The sequence below is a fragment of the Oncorhynchus kisutch genome, linkage group LG11 (assembly GCF_002021735.2).
Source record: "Oncorhynchus kisutch isolate 150728-3 linkage group LG11, Okis_V2, whole genome shotgun sequence".
Taxonomy (NCBI): Eukaryota; Metazoa; Chordata; class Actinopteri; order Salmoniformes; family Salmonidae; genus Oncorhynchus; species Oncorhynchus kisutch.
In genome coordinates, this window is record NC_034184.2 from 75124035 (window position 1) to 75144899 (window position 20865).

The 20865-nt window shown below is 47.2% G+C and overlaps 2 protein-coding genes across 4 annotated transcripts; both read right to left on the reverse strand.

Annotated features, from left to right (window-relative positions):
• Nucleotides 1-5232: 5232 nt before the first annotated feature.
• On the reverse strand, nucleotides 5233-11750 carry LOC109900137 (uncharacterized). Of its 2 annotated transcripts, XM_031835094.1 has the most exons (7): nucleotides 11326-11750; nucleotides 9551-9595; nucleotides 9326-9471; nucleotides 8245-8471; nucleotides 7994-8168; nucleotides 6811-7059; nucleotides 5233-6730 (listed from the first exon to the last, which is right to left on the reverse strand). In XM_031835094.1, exons 1-7 carry the CDS (start codon nucleotides 11396-11398, stop codon nucleotides 5690-5692), a joined length of 1956 nt encoding a protein of 651 aa, XP_031690954.1. In that variant the 5' UTR covers nucleotides 11399-11750; the 3' UTR covers nucleotides 5233-5689. The 2 variants fall into 2 exon arrangements, with proteins under 2 accessions (XP_031690954.1, XP_031690953.1); XM_031835093.1 differs by lacking the exon at nucleotides 11326-11750 and having other exon boundaries at nucleotides 9551-9812.
• A 353-nt stretch (nucleotides 11751-12103) lies between these two features.
• On the reverse strand, nucleotides 12104-19190 carry LOC109899239 (COP9 signalosome complex subunit 9-like). Of its 2 annotated transcripts, XR_004211507.1 has the most exons (4): nucleotides 18997-19190; nucleotides 18137-18209; nucleotides 15789-15877; nucleotides 12104-12115 (listed from the first exon to the last, which is right to left on the reverse strand). XR_004211507.1 is itself a non-coding variant. In XM_020494297.2 (3 exons), exons 1-3 carry the CDS (start codon nucleotides 19057-19059, stop codon nucleotides 15840-15842), a joined length of 174 nt encoding a protein of 57 aa, XP_020349886.1. In that variant the 5' UTR covers nucleotides 19060-19189; the 3' UTR covers nucleotides 15658-15839. The 2 variants fall into 2 exon arrangements, 1 of the variants encoding a protein (XP_020349886.1); XM_020494297.2 differs by lacking the exon at nucleotides 12104-12115 and having other exon boundaries at nucleotides 15658-15877; nucleotides 18997-19189.
• Between the last annotated feature and the right edge of the window lie 1675 nt (nucleotides 19191-20865).

The following is a 20865-nucleotide window of genomic DNA, read 5'->3' on the forward strand; positions in this document are numbered from 1 at the left end:
TCAGGGACCAGGGCTCCAGGGGCAAGAGTTCCTTCCTGTATCGCTCAGCCTTCGTTGTGGGGACTAACCACCCCTTCACTTTCCAAAGGTCTTCTACCACGAACAGGTACTGTGTGTGTGTGGTTGGTTGGTTGATTTGTTAAAAAAATCAGTATGGTTGAACCAGACTTGCAAACAGAGCACTTGTGGAACCTTTCCCCTTTCAGGCGTCTAGGCTTCTTCCTATTTCTCCCCAGGGATGATACCCGGTGGACTGGCTGCACCTGAGACGGTCTCTGTCCACAATCATGTGTGGTTTTGAACTCCACATTTCCGAGTCAGTTGCTGTCCCCTTCAGTGATGCTGCTGAATTTCGTATCTCCCTTATTAAATATTGTTTGTTTGCGTTAGCATTCAATCTTATATTTCTCTGACAAAATCACCACAAGTCACTAGCTAATTAATTGATTATTAGCTAATGTCCCTCTGTCTACAGGTGCATGGAGCGGAACAGGAAGACATTGTAATTTACACTGACATCAATAATGGCTTCTTGATTCTCTCCCTATCTCTAACCTCTCTCCCTATCTCTACCTCTCTCCCTATCTCTAACCTCTCCTCCCTATCTCTACCTCTCTACCTAGCGCTACCTCTCTCCCTATCTCTACCTCTCTCCCTATCCCACCTCTCTCCCTATCCTCCCCCCGCTCTCCCTATCCTCCACCTCTCGCCTATCCTCCACCTCTCTCCCTAGCCTCCCCTCTCTCCCTATCCCCCCTCTCTCTACCCTCTCCTCCCTATCTCTACCACCGCTCTCCCTAATCCTCCACCTCTCTCTATCCTCCACCTCTCTCCCTATCTCCACCTCTCTCCCTATCTCTACCTCTCTCCCTATCTCCACCTCTCTGCCTATCCTCCACCTCTGTCCCTATCTCCACCTCTCTGCCTATCCTCCACCTCTGTCCCTATCTCTACCTCTGTCCCTATCTCCACCTCTCCCTATCTCCACCTCTCTCCCTATTCTCCACCTCTGTCCCTATCGCCACCTCTCTCCCTATCCTCCACCTCTGTCCCTATCTCCACCTCTCTCCCTATCCTCCACCTCTCTCCCTATCTCCACCTCTGTCCCTATCTCCACCTCTCTCCCTATCCTCCACCTCTCTCCCTATCTCCAGCTCTCTACCTATCTCCACCCTCTGTCCCTATCTCCACCTCTCTCCCTATCTCCACCTCTCTCCCTATCTCCACCTCTCTCCCTATCTCCAGCTCTCTACCTATCTCCACCTCTGTCCCTATCTCCACCTCTCTCCCTATCTCCACCTCTCTCCCTATCCTCCACCTCTCTCCCTATCTCCACCTCTCTCCCTCTCTCCCTATCTCCACCTCTGTCCCTATCTCTACCTCTGTCCATATCCTCCACCTCTCTCCCTATCTCCACCTCTCTCCCTATCTCCACCTCTCTCCCTCTCCCCACCTCTCTCCCTATCTCCACCTCTCTCCCTATCTCCACCTCTCTCCCTATCTCCACCTCTCTCCCTCTCCCCACCTCTCTCCCTATCTCCACCTCTCTCCCTATCTCTACCTCTCTCCCTATCTCTAACTCTCTCCCTATCTCCACCTCTCTCCCTATCTCCACCTCTCTGCCTATCCTCCACCTCTGTCCCTATCTCCACCTCTCTGCCTATCCTCCACCTCTGTCCCTATCTCTACCTCTGTCCCTATCTCCACCTCTCTCCCTATCCTCCACCTCTCTCCCTATCTCCACCTCTCTCCCTATCTCCACCTCTCTCCCTATCTCCACCTCTCTCCCTATCTCCACCTCTCTGCCTATCCTCCACCTCTGTCCCTATCTCCACCTCTCTGCCTATCCTCCACCTCTGTCCCTATCTCTACCTCTGTCCCTATCTCCACCTCTCCCTATCTCCACCTCTCTCCCTATCTCCAGCTCTCTACCTATCTCCACCTCTGTCCCTATCTCCACCTCTCTCCCTATCTCCACCTCTCTCCCTATCCTCCACCTCTCTCCCTATCTCCACCTCTCTCCCTCTCCCCACCTCTCTCCCTATCTCCACCTCTGTCCCTATCTCTACCTCTGTCCCTATCCTCCACCTCTCTCCCTATCTCCACCTCTCTCCCTCTCCCCACCTCTCTCCCTCTCCCCACCTCTCTCCCTATCTCCACCTCTCTCCCTATCTCCACCTCTGTCCCTATCTCCACCTCTGTCCCTATCTCCACCTCTCTCCCTATCCTCCACCTCTCTCCCTATCTCCACATCTCTCCCTATCTACACCTCTCTCCCTATCCTCCACCTCTCTCCCTATCCCCACCTCTCTCCCTATCCTCCACCCCCCTCCCCATCATCTCATTATCCCTCCCTCCCCATCCTCACACTTTCCCTCCCTCCCTCCCCATCCTCACACACTCTCTCTCTCCCTCCCTCCCCATCCTCACTCTCTCCCTCCCTCCCCATCCTCTCACTCACTCTCCCTCCCTCCCCATCCTCTCACTCTCCCTCCCTATCCTCACACTCTCCCTCACTCCCTCCCCATCCTCACACACTATCTCTCCCTCCCCATCCTCACACTCTCTCCCTCCCCATTTTCACACTCTCACTCCCTCCCCATCCTCTCACTCTCCCTCCCTCCCCATCTTCACACTCTCTCCCTCCCCATCCTCACACTCTCTCCCTCCCTTCCCATCTTCACACTCTCTCCCTCCCTCCCATCCTGACACTCTCTCCCTCCCCATCCTCATACTCTCTCCCTCCCTCCCCATCCTCACACACACTCCCTCCCTCCCCATCCTCACACTCTCTCCCTCCCCATCCTCACTCTCTCCCTCCCTCCCCATCCTCACACACTCTCTCCCTCCCCATCCTCACACTCTCTCCCTCCCTCCCTCCCCATCCTCACACTCTCCCTCCCCATCCTCACACTCTCTCCCTCCCTCCCCATCCTCACACTCTCCCTCCCTCCCCATCCTCACACTCTCCCTCCCTCCCCATCCTTACACTCTCCCTCCCTCCCCATCCTCACTCTCTCCCTCCCTCCCCATCCTCACTCTCTCCCTCCCTCCCCATCCTCACACTCTCTCCCTCCCTCCCCATCCTCACACTCTCTCCCTCCCTCCCCATCTACACACTCTCCCTCCCTCCCCATCCTCACACTCTCCCTCCCTCCCCATCTTCACACTCTCCCTCCCTCCCCATCTTCACACTCTCCCTCCCTCCCCATCTTCACACTTTCCCTCCCTCCCCATCCTCACACTCTCCCTCCCTCCCCATCCTCACACTCTCCCTCCCTCCCCATCCTCACTCTCTCCCTCCCTCCCCATCTTCACACTCTCCCTCCCTCCCCATCCTCACTCTCTCCCTCCCTCCCATCCTCACACTCTCTCCCTCCCTCCCCATCCTCACACTCTCCCTCCCTCCCCATCCTCACACTCTCCCTCCCTCCCCATCCTCACTCTCTCCCTCCCTCCCCATCTTCACACTCTCCCTCCCTCCCCATCCTCTCACTCTCCCTCCCTCCCCATCCTCACTCTCTCCCTCCCTCCCCATCCTCACACTCTCTCCCTCCCTCCCCATCTTCTCACTCTCCCTCCCTCCCCATCCTCACTCTCTCCCTCCCTCCCCATCCTCACTCTCTTACCTCCCTCCCCATCCTCACACTCTCTCCCTCCCTCCCCATCCTCTCACTCTCCCTCCCTCCCCATCCTCACTCTCTCCCTCCCTCCCCATCCTCTCACTCACTCTCCCTCCCTCCCCATCCTCTCACTCTCCCTCCCTCCCCATCCTCACTCTCTCCCTCCCTCCCCATCCTTACACTCTCTCCCTCCCTCCCCATCCTCACTATCTCCCTCCCTCCCCATCCTCACACTCTCTCTCTCCCTCCCCACACTCTCTCCCTTCCTCCCCATCTTCACACTCTCCCTCCCTCCCCATCCTCACACTCTCTCCCTTCCTCCCCATCTTCACACTATCCCTCCCTCCCCATCCTCACACTCTCTCCCTCCCTCCCCATCCTCACACTCTCTCCCTTCCTCCCCATCTTCACACTCTCCCTCCCTCCCCATCCTCACACTGTCCCTCCCTCCCCATCTTCACACTCTCCCTCCCTCCCCATCCTCACTCTCTCCCTCTTATTTCTTCTATCTGTCAGTGTTTCCAGCTGGACTCCAGCCCAGAGGGCCAGCGTGTGTTTATTATCATCTCAGTCTAGTTCTGTAATGATAAAGATCAATCTGCCGCACAAACACACACAGAGCTGTGTGAGTGTTTTCCCTCTGGTCTCACAGCTGTTGTTACTGTGTCTGAGTCCTCTTGGATTGATAAAGTTGAGTTGATGTTTCAAACAGTGTTTTTTTCTTATCTTTCTGTGGGTTGAGGGAGAGATGGGAGTGTTGGGGGAGGAGAGATTTTCAAAATGTAGTTACATTTCTTCCCCTTCTCTCTCTGTTAATTTGCTCTGTTCCCTTCTCCCCAACGTGTGCACTCGCTAACTCCAGGTGTATTTTAAAGGAGTCAACATCAATTTAGGTATATGAAGTACCGTAATGTTTTATAAGTGTATAGGGGTCAGTAGATAATATTACCACTGGTGACCTATAGGGGTCAGTAGATAATATTACCACTGGTGACCTATAGGAGTCAGTAGATAATATTACCACTGGTGACCTATAGGGGTCAGTAGATAATATTACCACTGGTGACCTATAGGGGTCAGTAGATAATATTACCACTGGTGACCTATAGGGGTCAGTAGATAATATTACCACTGGTGACCTATAGGGGTCAGTAGATAATATTACCACTGGTGACCTATAGGGATCAGTAGATAATATTACCACTGGTGACCTATAGGGGTCAGTAGATAATATTACCACTGGTGACCTATAGGGGTCAGTAGATAATATTACCACTGGTGACCTATAGGGATCAGTAAATAATATTACCACTGTTGGCCTATAGGGATCAGTAGATAATATTACCACTGGTGACCTATAGGGGTCAGTAGATAATATTACCACTGGTGACCTATAGGGGTCAGTAGAGAATATTACCATTGATGGCCAATAGGGGTCAGGAGAGAATATTACCACTGGTGACCTATAGGGGTCAGTAGATAATATTACCACTGGTGACCTATAGGGGTCAGTAGAGAATATTACCATTGATGGCCAATAGGGGTCAGGAGAGAATATTACCACTGGTGACCAATAAGGGTCAGGAACATGGACATAAAGAGTAAAATGCACGTTTTTCAAAGCTTTTATTTAAAATATTAATAGGGGGGAAAAAAACTTTACATAATACATCATGAACAAAACAAACACAAAAAGCATGTGAGGTTTGTAGATACAGAAGCAAAGCAGAGCTGCGAGAATTTATTAAATAAGGAGGGGCTCAATCAATTGTCAATTATTGTCAATCAATCAATAAAAGCTAACAAACTGCCAGATAAAACATCCAAAAACATCTAGTGGAGAGAAAGTCCTACTGCTAAGAGCACTGTACTGCGTGTGTGCGTGCCTGTTCGCGCGTGCGTACATGACATGTGTGTGTCATACTGCAATTAGTCTTTTATTAATATTTTGTATTAAATAGTGTCCCACGGCATCTGCTCCCATTTTAGCTGGTGTTTGTTTTTATTGTTGTAGTCTTTATGGTATATGTAGTGTGTCTTTGTGTATGCAGTGTGTGTGTGTTTACTTATTTTTTGCTGTAGTCAGCAGCGTATGCTCTGTGGTCGTCCTGTTCAGGGTACTGGTCTCCGTATCCTCTCAGCATGTCTTGGAAGCTGGGCATTCCCCTCTGGGGTGAGGGGTAGGACCCGTACGACAGCCCCTGCGAGGGAGGGGGATAAGTCCCGTAGGTCTCCTCCTGGCCACTCTGGTATGGCTCTGACTCTGCCTCGCTGTCTCTCTCTGGCTCTCCCTGGCTGTAACTGTGGTCCTGGCTGGGCTCTGCCTCTGGCCCCCCATGGTGTTCAGCCTGGGCGTTGGAGTATGGCAGCAGCTCCTCCTGGGTTTGGTAACGGCGCAGGCGGCAGTTGGTGTCATACTCTGGGTCACAGTCGGGGTCGGAAGGCTCCAGGACTCCGTTCCGTGATCCATCAGCGTTGAGATGTGGCTCGTAGGGCTCGGCGGGGTAGGCGGTGTTACGGTGGGCACCGGAACGCGGCTCTGTGCGGGTTATTGGGTAGCACTCCTGGTCATAGCCAATGTAGCATTCGTAGCCCTCCTTGGTCTTTCCTCGGGGGCCCAACGGGTGGCGATCCTCCTGGGGGGCTTCCTCAAAGCGGGGAGGCGGGACGGGGGCCTGCCCCTGGGGGGAGGGGTGGGTACGTCTGTGCATGGAGGTTGCGGCTTCACGAAACATTGCAAAGGGATCGTTAGTATTAGCGTTAGCATTAGCTTGTTTGTACATGCCGTTTGGGTCGTTAGCTTGAGCGTTAGCAATAACTTGGCGGTACATGGCATATGGGTCGCTAGCTGGAGCGCTGGGAGCATTGGCTTGGCGGTTAGCATTAGCGTTAGCATAAGCATCCCTGTACATAGTGAATGGGTCACTGCTTTGCTCAGGGGCTGGGGCCGCGGCGCGCATTGCGGCGGGATCGTCTTTGTGTTCCTCCTTGAACTTCTCCGGTGCCGTGGCAAACTTTGTGGCGGTGAGAGGGTTACAGCCGTCCTCAAACAGAGGGTTGCAGGAACCAGGACCCGCCGGGGCGTAGGGGGCGGGGGCACGGGGTGCCTGGGGACGGAAGGACAGTCATGATCATGATAATAAAATGATAATAGCTAAAATAATAATAATAATGATGATGATCTTACCTGTAGTGATGCAGCGTAGGCGCAGCGAGGGTCTCTGGGGTCACAGTTGGGGTAACGGAGGAAGAGGCCGGAGGGGCCTTTCTGGACCAGCTGGGGTTTACAAGCGGGGTCTTTCGGGTCACAGCCCAGGTGGGCGTAGGAGGGCAGGGGCCCAGCGGAGGGCTTGTGGCCGAAAGCAGCTCTCAGATGGAACTGGAGACACTCCACGTCCTCCGCTGAACAGATACGCAGCAGCTCCGACTTCTGCTCCTGGACGGGAATAAAAACAATCATGACTACGTTAATTTACAGCAGTACAGTAGTAGTAATAGTGTATTAATACTGTTTTAAAAATATATATTTAACCTTTATTTAACTAGGAAGGGCTCATTGAGATTTAAAATCTTTTTTTCAATAGTGTCCTGGCCAAGATAGGCAGCACCAAGTCATTACAAACATTACAGACAAACAACATGAAAAACTACAAGTAATCTAGTAAAAACCACAGAATTCACAAGAGTATAACAAAATCAAAAACTGCAAATTAATAACATTGACAGGTCAGGGAATCAGTCTCAAGATCATTCATCAGTGATTTAAAAACACCAATCGGGACATGTTCTTCCAGTTTAAAAGTATTTTGTAAGGCGTTCCAAGACGATGGCGCAGAGTACATAAAAGCCCCTTTACCAAAATCAGTTCGGACATTTGGAACAGTTAGCAGGATAAAGTCCAGTGAACGAAGAGAGTACCCACCACATTTCTGAACAATATAAATGCCCAAATAAAAAGGTAGTAAACCCCAAATGGCTTTGTAAATAAAAGTATACCAGTGACTGAGCCCACGAGTGACTAGAGAGGGCCAGCCAACTACTGTAGTAGCAGTACAGTAGTAGCAGTAATAGTGTAGTAATACTGTAGTAGCAGTATAGTAGTAGCAGTACAAGTGTAGTAATACTGTAGTAGCAGTACAGTAGTAGCAGTACAAGTGTAGTAATACTGTAGTAGCAGTACAGTAGTAGCAGTACAAGTGTAGTAATACTGTAGTAGCAGTACAGTAGTAGCAGTACAAGTGTAGTAATACTGTAGTAGCAGTACAGTAGTAGCAGTACAAGTGTAGTAATACTGTAGTAGCAGTACATTAGTAGCAGTACAAGTGTAGTAATACTGTAGTAGCAGTACAGTAGTAGCAGTAATACTGTACCTTGGAGAGGAAGGACTGCACGGCAGGGGAGTAGTAGTAGTAGTACCCAGAATGAGGGTCTTTAATGGCCACAGGGGAGCGTGCATACAGGGGGGCTGGGGCCTTGACCGGGGCGGGGGAAGGTGGGGGCTGGCTCTTGGCTCGTGCCAGAGCGGCATAGAGACAATACGGGTCCCTACACAGGAGATTAGATTAGAATCAATTCATGAGCATAAAATGATATAACACAGACATAAATGAACATGACTGACCTGTAGGGGTCACAGGCCTTGACAGGGGCGGGGACGGGCTTGGGAGGGGTCTTGGGTTCAGGTTTGGGACGGTTGGTTGCAGAGGCCACACAGTTTGGGTCCTCTGAGTCGGCGCAGGCCTTGTAGATGTCCCCTAGGTGACCCAGGTAGGCCTTGTAGGAGCGACGGCCCTCAGCTCGGTTCTTATTCTGGAGGTAGGCCAGGTAGACCTTGTCCAGCTCCTGGACCTGGGGATAGAGAGAAATATGAGGTTAGAGGTATATGAGAATATAGGTATGAGGTTAGAGGTATACGAGGTTAGAGGTACATGAGAATAGAGGTATACGAGGTTAGAGGTACATGAGAATAGAGGTATACGAGGTTAGATGTATATGAGGTTAGAGGTATATGAGATTAGAGTTATATGAGGTTAAAGGTATATGAGGTTAGAGGTATATGAGGTTAGAGGTATTTGAGGTTAGAGGTATATGAGGTTAGAGGTATATGAGGTTAGAGGTATATGAGGTTAGAGGTATATGAGGTTAGAGGTATTTGAGGTTAGAGGTATATGAGGTTAGAGGTATATGAGGTTAGAGGTATATGAGGTTAGAGGTATATGAGGTTAGAGGTATATAAGGTTAGCGGTATGAGGTTAGAGGTATATGAGGTTGAGGTTAGAGGTATGAGGTCAGAGGTATATGAGAATAGAGGTATATGAGAATAGAGGTATATGAGGTTAGAGGTATATGAGAATAGAGGTATATGAGAATAAGGTTAGAGGTATACGAGGTTAGAGGTATGAGGTTAGAGGTATATGAGGTTAGAGGTATATGAGGTTAGAGGTATTAAAGAAAAGGACTAGGTATATACGAGGTTCGTAAAGATGAAAGCAAAAGCTAGGAAATAAGCAAGAACACGGAGAGAGATACCTGCAGAGTTCCCCCAGGTTCCCATGTCATTCTCAGACACAATATCCCTTTTATTCTCTAAGCAGACGATAATCATCTCTGTTGGTGGGTGGTTAGTTCGGTTTGGTCTCTTGGGACCAGGTTCCCAAGAGGCCAACATAGAGAACCCCCCAAACTCCTCAGAGTGTACTCACTGCCTCCGTGTTTCCATTGTCCGTGAAGTATTTGTACCAGCTCCAGAAGTCTGAGTGTTGCTTGTACCAGCTGATGTTTCTACGGTTACGGACAAGCCTCCTTGGTGACGCCATGGCAACCACTGTCTCCTCAGTGGCATCCCCTACTGGAGACACATCAAGCATCAAACATTGTTGTGTATGTAAAGTGTGTTAAGTGTGTTTGTTAGGTAGTCCCATATTTACCATCTCCTTTGAGCATCTGAACCACCGGCCCTGCCGACAGGAATTCTGAGGAAACACACACACTGTCAGAGCCAGATGTTGCCAACGTCAGCTGCAGACGGCAAAAACGCTTGCGTACACTAATAGCACACTGTGTGGAGATGTGTGTGATTAAACACACACACATGTTTACAGGGCAAGGGTAACTGGCAGGGCCTGGAGGGTCGGTGACTACGGCTCTTTGTAGATTTTTATAGGTGAGCCTGTAACAGTGGACCCCTACTGGGCCAGCTACCTGTGTGTGTGTGTGTATGTGTATGTGTGTGTGTGTGTGTGTGTGTGTGTGTGTGTGTGTGTGTGTGTGTGTGTGTGTGTGTGTGTGTGTGTGTGTGTGTGTGTGTGTGTGTGTGTGTGTGTGTGTGTGTGTGTATGTGTGTGTGTGTGTGTGTGTGTGTGTGTGTGTGTGTGTGTGTGTGTGTGTGTGTGTGTGTGTGTGTGTGTGTGTGTGTGTGTGTGTGTGTAGGAAACAGTACACAGCTCTGCATGCATGCTCTTTCATCTCCACAGGGAAGAGGTGTTAACAGTTTTCAGAGGGATGGAGGTAGAGAGAGAAGGGGGAAGAGAGAGGGAGAGAGATGGATGGATGGATGGAGAGATGGATGGATGGATGATGGATGGAGGGATGGATGGAGAGAGATGGATGGATGGATGGATGGATGGATGGAGGGAGGGAGGGAGGGATGGAGAGAGATGGATGGATGGATGGATGGATGGATGGATGGATGGATGGATGGATGGATGGAGAGAGATGGATGGATGGATGGATGGAGAGAGATGGATGGATGGATGGATGGATGGAGGGATGGAGGGATGGAGAGAGATGGATGGACGGATGGATGGATGGATGGATGGATGGAGGGATGGAGAGAGATGGATGGATGGATGGAGGGATGGAGAGAGATGGATGGATGGAGGGATGGAGAGAGATGGATGGATGGAGGGATGTGGGGGAGGGAGAGAGATGAATGGATGGATGGAGGGATGGATGGAGGTCTGTGTGGGTAAATGTTGCTGTGTATCCGCTGTATTATATTTAAGGAGCCAGTAAAAGACTGGAACATCTGGAAACAACCGTCTTTACAGGATGGGGGAGGGGGGGAGGGGGGGAGGGGGTGCAGGAGAGAGCGGGACTCTGATGCTGACAGGTAATAAGCTTTTACAAGAGTTGTAACGCTGAAACAACGTACCCAACTTCCCTCCCTCCCTCTCCTCTCCTCTTCCCCCTGTCTCCCTCCTTGTAAATACATGATGGTTAGTTAAGGTTAAAATTATGGGTCTATTTGAGACAGATTCCGTATAGAGACAGATTCCGTATAGAGCACCCCTGAGGGGAACTGTCAGTCATGTCATCACATGACCAGAAACACCTGGGCTGGAGGCAGTTACATAAAGGACTTCATGTTATAATAACAGGTCATTATCAGACAATGCACATTGTTGTTGTATCCCAGACCTGATTCAACTAGGGCTTGAGGATAGGTGAGGTTGACAATCAATTTTAACATTTAGGTCATGTAGCAGACACTCTTTTCCAGAGTGACTTACAGTAAGTTCATACATTTTCCCCGTAGTGGTCCCCAGTGGGAATTGAACCCACAACCCTGGCATTGCAAACACCATGCTCTGCCAACTGAGCCACACAGGACCCCATCCATCAGAAACCCCATCCATCACAAAGTCATTCATCCATCCTGACCTTAACTATGTTTGATTGAGCGTACATGCATGTGACTCACCAGGCAGCAGTATGGTGGCTAGCAGAGTAACAGTGAGCACACCAGAGAACGATGCTCTCCTCCCACCAGCCATGGCCTCCACCTCTCCTATGGACAATTTCAGTTAAATACCTACCACTGTAAAAACGACTTACTGTCCTGGTCGGACTAAATCAATCTTCAGATGTCTTGCTTGACACAAGAAAAAAAAACATTGTCTCCAGGCTATAGCCACCAGTGGGTCTGATTCCACCCGTCTAAACTGCAGCCTCAGAGGGTGTTCTGTCTGCAAGCCTGAGTCTCATCCGGGGGTTTAGGCTGCTCTGCTGGTTGACTCTCCTACACAGGCTAGAGGTGTTTCAGGTGCAGAGCACTTCAACTTTCTAACTTTGACCTTAAACTGGATTTAAACCTAACCTTGAACTGAACTTAATCTTGACCTTGAGTCTCTCTGGTCCTCATCTGTCTGTTGATCAGACCAATCTAATCTCATACTGAAGAGATTGACTCACAAACCTGACAGACATCAGGTCAGTTTGGATCAATATGTGATATTTAAGGTGTTAACAAACAACCGAAACCTTGAACCGGTTGTCTTACCTGTATTGTGTGTAGTTGATTTTCTGTTGGATCTTGAGGAGAGGCTGTATCAGACGAAGCCGCCTGGCCCGGTTCGGTTCAGAGGCTGGATGTTCAAGTGTGTGTGAGTCTCCTGGTGCACCCTCTCCCTCTGGCCTTACTGACAGACTGTGCCCCCACAAATGGTTCCATCTGGTTTTAAACGGACCCCTAATCATTAACACACACACACCTTGCCGGGGGATCGGGGGGGGGGGGGGGGTACTGCTACCAGAGCTGCTATTGGTTGCTGTCAGCTCAGCCACCTGACCAATCAGACTACGTAATTACAGAGCGATAGACATAGAGAGAGAGAGACAGAGAGAGAGACAGAGAGAGAGACAGAGAAAAAGAGAGAGAGACAGAGAAAAAGAGAGAGAGACCGAGAGAGAGACAGAGAGAGAGACAGAGAGAGAGACAGAAAAAAAGAGAGAGAGAGAGACCGAGAGAGAGACAGAGAAAAAGAGAGAGAGACAGAGAAAAAGAGAGAGAGACCGAGAGAGAGACAGAGAAAAAGAGAGAGACAGAGAAAGAGAGAGAGAGAGAGACCGAGAGAGAGACAGACAGACAGAGAGAGAGAGACAGAGAAAAAGAGAGAGAACAACATGTAAAAACAGAGGAAATAATGAAGGGGGAAGGAGGACAAAGGTGCCACATAAGCACTTCCCAGAACCCCATTTTGTAGGAGGGAGGCCCAAAACCCTGCCTGTTAGCCACTGTTAGACAGCCCTGTTGGCACGCTGACAGCTGGTCTAACCATCAGGAATTATCATCATCTACAGTTTCCTCCTTAGTTCTACTGTTCAGACACATCTGCCCTGTTACAAAGGGTTTACACACACACATACACATTTACACACACGGGTCCTACTTGCTTACAGTGGCTCTCGATCGGTGTTGTCCCTGTATAATGCAATAGCACCCAAACCCAAACGGTTGACGGTTTGGGACTCACAAGTCACTCCAACTAAATCGCAGCCACGTAGTGATGGATGTCATTTATGCATTTGTCATTTTTGTTTTGTATCCATGCGGTTCGTCCCCCCAAAAAAATCACATTTCAACATTTTATGTACTTAAAACGATGGGAAAAGTTGCAGAAATATCACAGATAGCTCTCCTCTCTGTTATCCGTCAATTTATCCGAACCACGTAGAAAAAACATTTACAGAAACAAAATCTCTGTGTGTTCAGCGCCTTTCTTAGTAGTGGTCAATATAGGTATAATAACGGTGTACCATATAAAAGGTCCTTACATCAGGGTCCTATTCATTAGGAACAAAACTCAAGCTAACAGGCAGAAATGGGGAGTGACGACCTGAACTTGTCCAATAAGAAATCATTTTCTGCTGCGAGACATTTTGTTACAGTGTGCAGTAATGAAAACAGCCCTGGTGCATTGCAAAATGTAAAAAATATTTTGCCACCTGTTGGCCCTAAATTCCCATTTTCGTTATTTGTGCTATATTCATTGTTTTGCGTCATTTATAATAATAGTATTATTGAATGTAAGTATAAATATTTCATAATGAATTATGGAGTATGGTAGATGAACTCCTGTTTTTGGTTTTTCTATCATGGTTATCATGGGTATTTAAAAGCATTGTGGAGCCTTTCCTGGGCACACCCCTTTTTTCCCATGTTCCCCTTCCCTTGAGCTATTTAGGCTTTCATAGGTATGGGTCTACTAGGCCTCAGGTATGGCAGTAACTTACAGTTTCTTGACCACTACTCTACGTCAAGACTTAGAAAGCTGCTACTAGTCTACCTTTTGTCTACAGTTTAAATCTGATGGCTTTGACTTTGATCATCGATGGAATATAACCTATGAAATTACCTTTTGTTTGAAAAATAAACGTTTGTTTTCCCACTATGGAAGCTTTGGATTCCCTGTTCTGTAGTTGCTTTGGAAGCGAGTCTCACTGCGGCATCACATGCCTGTGGCCTCAAGGCAAATTTGGAATTGGATTACAAACTGGATTACTGGATTATACCACCCTCTACATCAGGGCTATTCAAACTTTTTCAGTGGGGATTTCTTCCCCAACAATTTCTTGTGACCCCATCCCACTACAAATCTAATGGCACAACCTTAAAATCAGTAAATATGTATATTTACATCAACAAATAAATTCTGTGAATTTTCATCTATTATCAAAATGAAAATAAACAAATAAATACATTTACTCAATATTTTTTTTTTCTAATTATCTTTCTCAAAAATGTTTGTTTATTGTCCCATACAATAATCTGTACTCTAAATGTTGTCCCGCCCCCCCCCCCAAAAAGAAAGTATATACAGTAGCAGTCAAAGGTTTTAGAACACCTAGTCATTCAAGGGTTTCTCTTTATTTTTTCTTACATTGTAGAATAATAGTGAAGACAACAAAACTATATGGAACACATATGGAATCATGACGTAACTAAAAAAGTGTGAAACAAATCAAAATATATTTAGATTTTAGATTCTTCAAATAGCCACCCTTTGCCTTCTGTGAATGTATTGTAATGTTTTTGAAATTGTATAAACTGCGCTAATTTTGCTGGACCCCAGGAAGAGCTAATGGGGATCCATAATAAATACAAACTAAAAACACACCATGTTTATGGTTAGTTTAGAGATCAGAGGCTGCGTTTAAAAAGGCAGCCCATTCTCATGTATTTTAACCACTAAATGGTCTTTTGACCAATCACATCAGATTTCTTTCACATCAGAGCTTTTTCAGAGCTGATCTGATTGGTCAAAAAAGTACCAATTAGTAAAAACAAAAGAACAGAATTGTGCTGCCTGTCTTTCTGTCTCCCTTTCTCTCTCACTTCGTCGGCCAACTAAGGTAACCACAAGTTGCTGCACAAGAGTGTCTGACTCTCACATCAAATTTTGACTGCAAGGATACCACATCCAAAACGCCATGCCACCCTGTGTTGATGCCATCGTGTAAGTCTTGAACACACACACACACACACGTTGAACTCGGTGGTGTATGTTTTTTGATTAACTACTCATGGTATGATTGTGGTAACGTACTGAAACTCAAGTCCTTTTGTTCACCCAACCTAGAATACCTCCCAAGATAATTATTTTTAGTTTTAGTCAGATCCATGTATATTCCCTCTCAAGCCGATACCACGATGGCCATCAAGGAACTACACTGGACTTTGTGCAAACCACATATCATGAGGCCGCATTTATTGTAGCTGGGCGACTCCCACAGTGCACGCTAACCAAGGTTGCCAGGTGCACGGTGTTTCCTCCAACATATTGGTGCGGCTGGCTTCCGGGTTGGATGCGCGCTGTGTTAAGAAGCAGTGCGGCTTGGTTGGGTTGTGTTTCAGAGGGCACATGGCTTTCGACCTTCGTCTCTCCCGAGCCCGTACGGGAGTTGTAGCGATGAGACAAGATAGTAATTACTAATAATTGGATACCACGAAATCGGGGAAAAGAAATTAGGCAACCCTACTGCAGTTCCCCCGCTACCCAGACTTTAAATACCACTGCTCCACATGATTTGTAGTGTTGCTGTACAATAGCTATCTGTGTAGTGGTCATGTTAGCTGGGGATGTTGATATAAATATTCTAGGTATGCGTGAGTATGTGATGTTATGGCGTATGTAATTATTTCTCCACTAACAGGTGTTTCTCAGCGCCTACAGACCTGCCGCAGCACATTGCAACACGACGGCAACACGGATCATTTCGCCAGTCTATGGAATGCATAGAATTCACCCACACCTGCTTTTTAGAAAAGGCTTTATTTAACAAACACAGTGGAAATGAGGGCGGATCTTCAAAAGCAATTCCAACATGGAAATGGTTCTGGTTTTACAGTTCTTACGATCTTTAATGTCTCTCCCTCTCTCTCACACACACACACACACACACACACACACAATGGGTATATAGGGTCTTCCTCATTCACTGCAGGTCCTCATCATCAAACGGATCCTCAAAGTCTGAGACAGAGAGACAAGTAGACAGAGAGAAAGAACACAGTGAGTTTCTGATGTGATTGATTGACAGCTCTATCTGCTGAGTGACATGATACAGTATATGCATGCTGAAGTTTGAAAACATTCTAAAATAGTAGTCCAGTTTGTAGTCTGACTCATGACAGGTCATGCAGTAGTACTGTAGGTCAGTATTTAGTAGGTAATGCCTTAGGACTTTAGGTTCGCTAAGGATAGGAGAGGTTTGGTGTTAACAAATGTGCTGCTTTACAGGAGCTACAACCACTCAAAAGTCAAAAATCACTGACACCACAGAAACACAGGGGAATGTGTTTTTCTGCTGGGTGAGCCTGAGTGCCTGTGTGATACGTGGTGTGTGTGAGTGCCTGTGTGATACGTGGTGTGTGTGAGTGCCTGTGTGATACGTGGTGTGTGTGAGTGCCTGTGTGATACGTGGTGTGTGTGAGTGCCTATGTGATACGTGGTGTGTGTGTGATACGTGGTGTGTGTGTGATACGTGGTGTGTGTGTGAGTGCCTGTGTGATATGTGGTGTGTGTGAGTGCCTATGTGATACGTGGTGTGTGTGATACGTGGTGTGTGTGAGTGCCTATGTGATACGTGGTGTGTGTGTGAGTACCTATGTGATACGTGGTGTGTGTGAGTGCCTGTGTGATACGTGGTGTGTGTGAGTGCCTGTGTGATACGTGGTGTGTGTGAGTGCCTATGTGATACGTGGTGTGTGTGTGATACGTGGTGTGTGTGAGTACCTATGTGATACGTGGTGTGTGTGAGTGCCTATGTGATACGTGGTGTGTGTGTGATACGTGGTGTGTGTGTGATACGTGGTGTGTGTGTGTGATACGTGGTGTGTTTGAGTGTGTTCAAAGCGGCAGGCTGGCTAGGTGTCCTGCTGGGTTTCAGTCTAACAGGAACCATAAAACCCTTTATCATCCTCCTCTCCTCCTTTTCCTTCTCCCCCTCTCTTCTCCTCCTTTCCCTGCTCCCCTTCTCTTCTCCTCCTTTCCCTGCTCCCCTTCTCTTCTCATCTCCTCCTGACATTACTCCTATCCGTTCCCTACTCTCTTCTTCTCTCCACTCCCCCTCTCCTCCTTTACATCTTCTTTAAAGGGATACTTTGTTTTTTTTTGCAATGAGGCCCTTTATCTATGTCCCCAGAGTCAGATGAACTGGTGGATACCATTGTCATATCTCTGTATCTAGTATGAAAGAAGTTATTGGCAGTTTCACGAGCTAACACTAACTAGCGTTAGGATGCTCATTGCCAAAAATCCTGAAGTATCCCTTTAACCATTCCTCCTGCAGTATCCCTTTAACCATTCCTCCAGAAGTATCCCTTTAACCATTGCTCCAGAAGTATCCCTTTAACCATTCCTCCTGCAGTATCCCTTTAACCATTCCTCCTGCAGTATCCCTTTAACCATTCCTCCTGCAGTATCCCTTTAACCATTCCTCCAGAAGTATCCCTTTAACCATTCCTCCAGAAGTATCCCTTTAACCATTCCTCCTGCAGTATCCCTTTAACCATTCCTCCTGAAGTATCCCTTTAACCATTCCTCCTGAAGTATCCCTTTAACCATTCCTCCTGAAGTATCCCTTTAACCATTCCTCCTGAAGTATCCCTTTAACCATTCCTCCTGAAGTATCCCTTTAACCATTCCTCCTGAAGTATCCCTTTAACCATTCCTCCTGAAGTATCCCTTTAACCATTCCTCCAGAAGTATCCCTTTAACCATTCCTCCTGAAGTATCCCTTTAACCATTCCTTCTCTCTTCTCCTCTCCTCTTTTTAATGATCACTTTCTAGGTCATGTGTTGCTGAGCCATAAACTGTTTGTCCCGTGGCTAACACTGCCAGATGGAAAACATATTAGCTACACTGTGTGGTGTGTGTTGTTAATTTAAATTTACAGGGAAAAGACATGTTACTTTCTGTGAGACGGCCCTGTTGGCAAAGCAAACACACACAGAGCACTTTCATAAGACCCCTCCCTAGCCCACAAGATGCTTCTCTACCCAGTCTAGCCCAGTGTTCCTCTCCACCAGCACAGCTGATTCAACTGGTCAACTACTCATCAGCACTCAATTAGTTTAAATCACGTATGCTAGTATTGGAATAGAATAAATAAGTTAAATGGGATACTCAAGGATAGGTTTGAGAAACACTGCTCTAGTTTAGCCTCTAGCCCCACCTAGCCTCTACGGTGTGTGTGTGTGTGTGTGTGTCTGTCTGTCTGACTGACTGACCGTTGAAGAAGTCTGAGTGCACTGCTTTCTCATTTGCTGCCAGGTCCATGAGCAGACCGCTGCTGCCCCCTGCCTGAAGAATCAGACACACCCACACACATGAACAATTTTAAAACAATGTATGCCATTTAAGCCAAGTAAGGAATAAACATCAGCTAGAAATCAAAGACAGTTAAGTCTACAGACAAAAGACAGTTAAGTCTAAAAACAGTTTAGGTTTTTTTAAACGGTCTGTGCTATAGCCTAACACCCATGAACTATCGCCTAGGGTTGATGTGCATTCCCGGTAATACACTCGTGTCCTCCGTGGACCGACTCGTACATAAAGCATCCATCATTCGTGGGAGAAGCTGAGGGCAACAAAAAAAACGAGTTAACGATAGAATTGATGCCTTTGCAGCCTGAATGTAGGATGTTTTATGTACGAGCCGGTCCACGGAGGACACGACTGTGTTACTGGGCATGCACATCTAGTTCTCGAAAACTCTCGGCAGCACTCTACCTTCTCCATACAGTTTTCATCCCCCAGCTTCGCCCACAACTAGCTCATGTGAACTACAATCCCAACGCTGTGTTCTAACGTTTAGAAACGTCAATAGTCATCACTTGCGATTCGGCTTTCGAAACACGCCCCTCATTTTTGTTATTGTTGATATGAAACATAAAGTCATTATGCTTCCTAAACCGTACCGCAAGCGATGTATGTTAATATTCAGACCGAACGTCGCCGCTCTTAATTAACAGCAGCCGTTTTTTCTATCAGTCACAAACGTTAGCTGGTTAGGTGGCTAGGTTAGCGTTGGAGTTACTGTAGCTAGGCTAGGTCGGCGATTCTCTCGTGTCCCCAGATGATTACTAACCTCGTCTATATCCACAAAAGGCCCGGCGCCTTCAGGGAACATCTCGTCCACCGCTGGTTTCATGATAATTCCTGATTTTGACTAGGTACCGTAATGAATATTAGCTAGCTGTCTAGCTAGATGTTCTCTGGCAACGTAAACAATAGAAACCGGACCCTTTTCCGTGTAACACCACTTCCTGCTTTGGTAACAGTATAATGCCCTGGACTTTCACAAGGAACCAACGGTCGTTTGGGTGTACAGATTGAAGCAAAGGTAGGCTACAGAAGATAGCCAGGGACAGCTCCTACAGACTTAGGTAAAACTAGGTCAAATATGGTACAAACCTCCAGGTGATGAAAGGAGTTACATACCCAAGGATGGGAAATCTATAACTGATTGTAAAATAATGTTATCATTGTAAAAATTCCTCATACAAAATTCCTATTACATTTCAATCCTTGCAAGTATCCACATTAAATATGGTAAATTATGACAATGAGATCCGATTTCTGGTCACATTTAATTGATATTGCACATTACATTTATGTAACGTTTTATATTATAGCCGTTGGAATTAATGTTTTCAGGTATGTGAGACGCGTTCATATATTTCATGATAAGTTAAAATACATTTGCTTATATAGCCTCATATTTTAAATTAATTTCAATATACAATATTACATAACCTTATTATGGGGCCCCTTTCTCTCTGTCCATCCCCTCTCCTCATTCTCCCCCTCTCTTCTCCCTTCCTGACCCTCTCCCAACCCTCTCTCCTCCTCTCTATTCTCCATCTATCGTACGCCCCCCCCCCCCCCCCAGTGGTCGTGTCCCTCGTAGGTCTCATACCCCAGTGTGTCTCCCAAGTGTTGGTGAGCATAGAATGCCCGGGCCATTTCGTTGATGTGCTTGTAGGCTCCAATAGACCTGAAGTACTCTACGTAGTGCCAGAAGTCTGAGGTGGTGTAGGGTCAGTAGGGGACTGCCGGAGGCTCATCGTATGGAACTACAAACACACAGACAGAAACAAATCACAACACTCACTGACTGACAACCCCAAGGAAGTCTACATAATATAAGAACCATGTAGATCCTATCAGTAAATGTTACAGAAGGTCTGTGTGTATGTACTGTAGAGGTCTGTGTGTGTGTGTGTGTGTGTGTGTGTGTCTATTTGACCTCCTTCAGGGGTGAAGCCTCTAGCATCTGTAGGAGGGAGAGTGAGAGAGATGGGAGATGGAGTTTAGCATTCTGAAGCGTACCAAGTATTCCATACACAAAGACTCGATTGAGAGTCCGGAAAAATGAGAGTCCTCCTACGAGGACTCTGGGATACCTGAAGAAACTTCCGTCCTCCTCAAATATTATTCCTCACTGGGTTTACACGAACACACAAACACACAGTGCTCTTTGTACACATGCAGCATTCAAAACAGACCTCGCCTTATGGATGCAGCAATCTGTCCTTACTGAATACAACAGTTAGTCATAGTTATCTGCCATCTGAGTCAGTTATCTTCAATACTGCATACTTATTATGAAACTTTAACATGGATTGCACATACAGCACTATTTACTAAACAATTTGACGTAAAATACTTTACATCAACCCCGGCCTAAAGCCACGAAGAGCAAGCAGAATGTAACATAACTGAGGGTATGGGTTACAGGCAATATTCGCACTGAGCTAAAGGGTAGATCTGCCGCTTTCAAGGTGCGGGACTCTAACCCGGAAGCTTATAAGAAATCCTGCTATGCCCTGTGACGAACCATCAAACAGGCAAAGCGTCAATACAAGGCTAAGATTGAATCATACTACACCGGCTCCGACGCTCGTCATATGTGGCAGGGCTTGCAAACTATTACAGGCTACAAAAGGGAAGCACA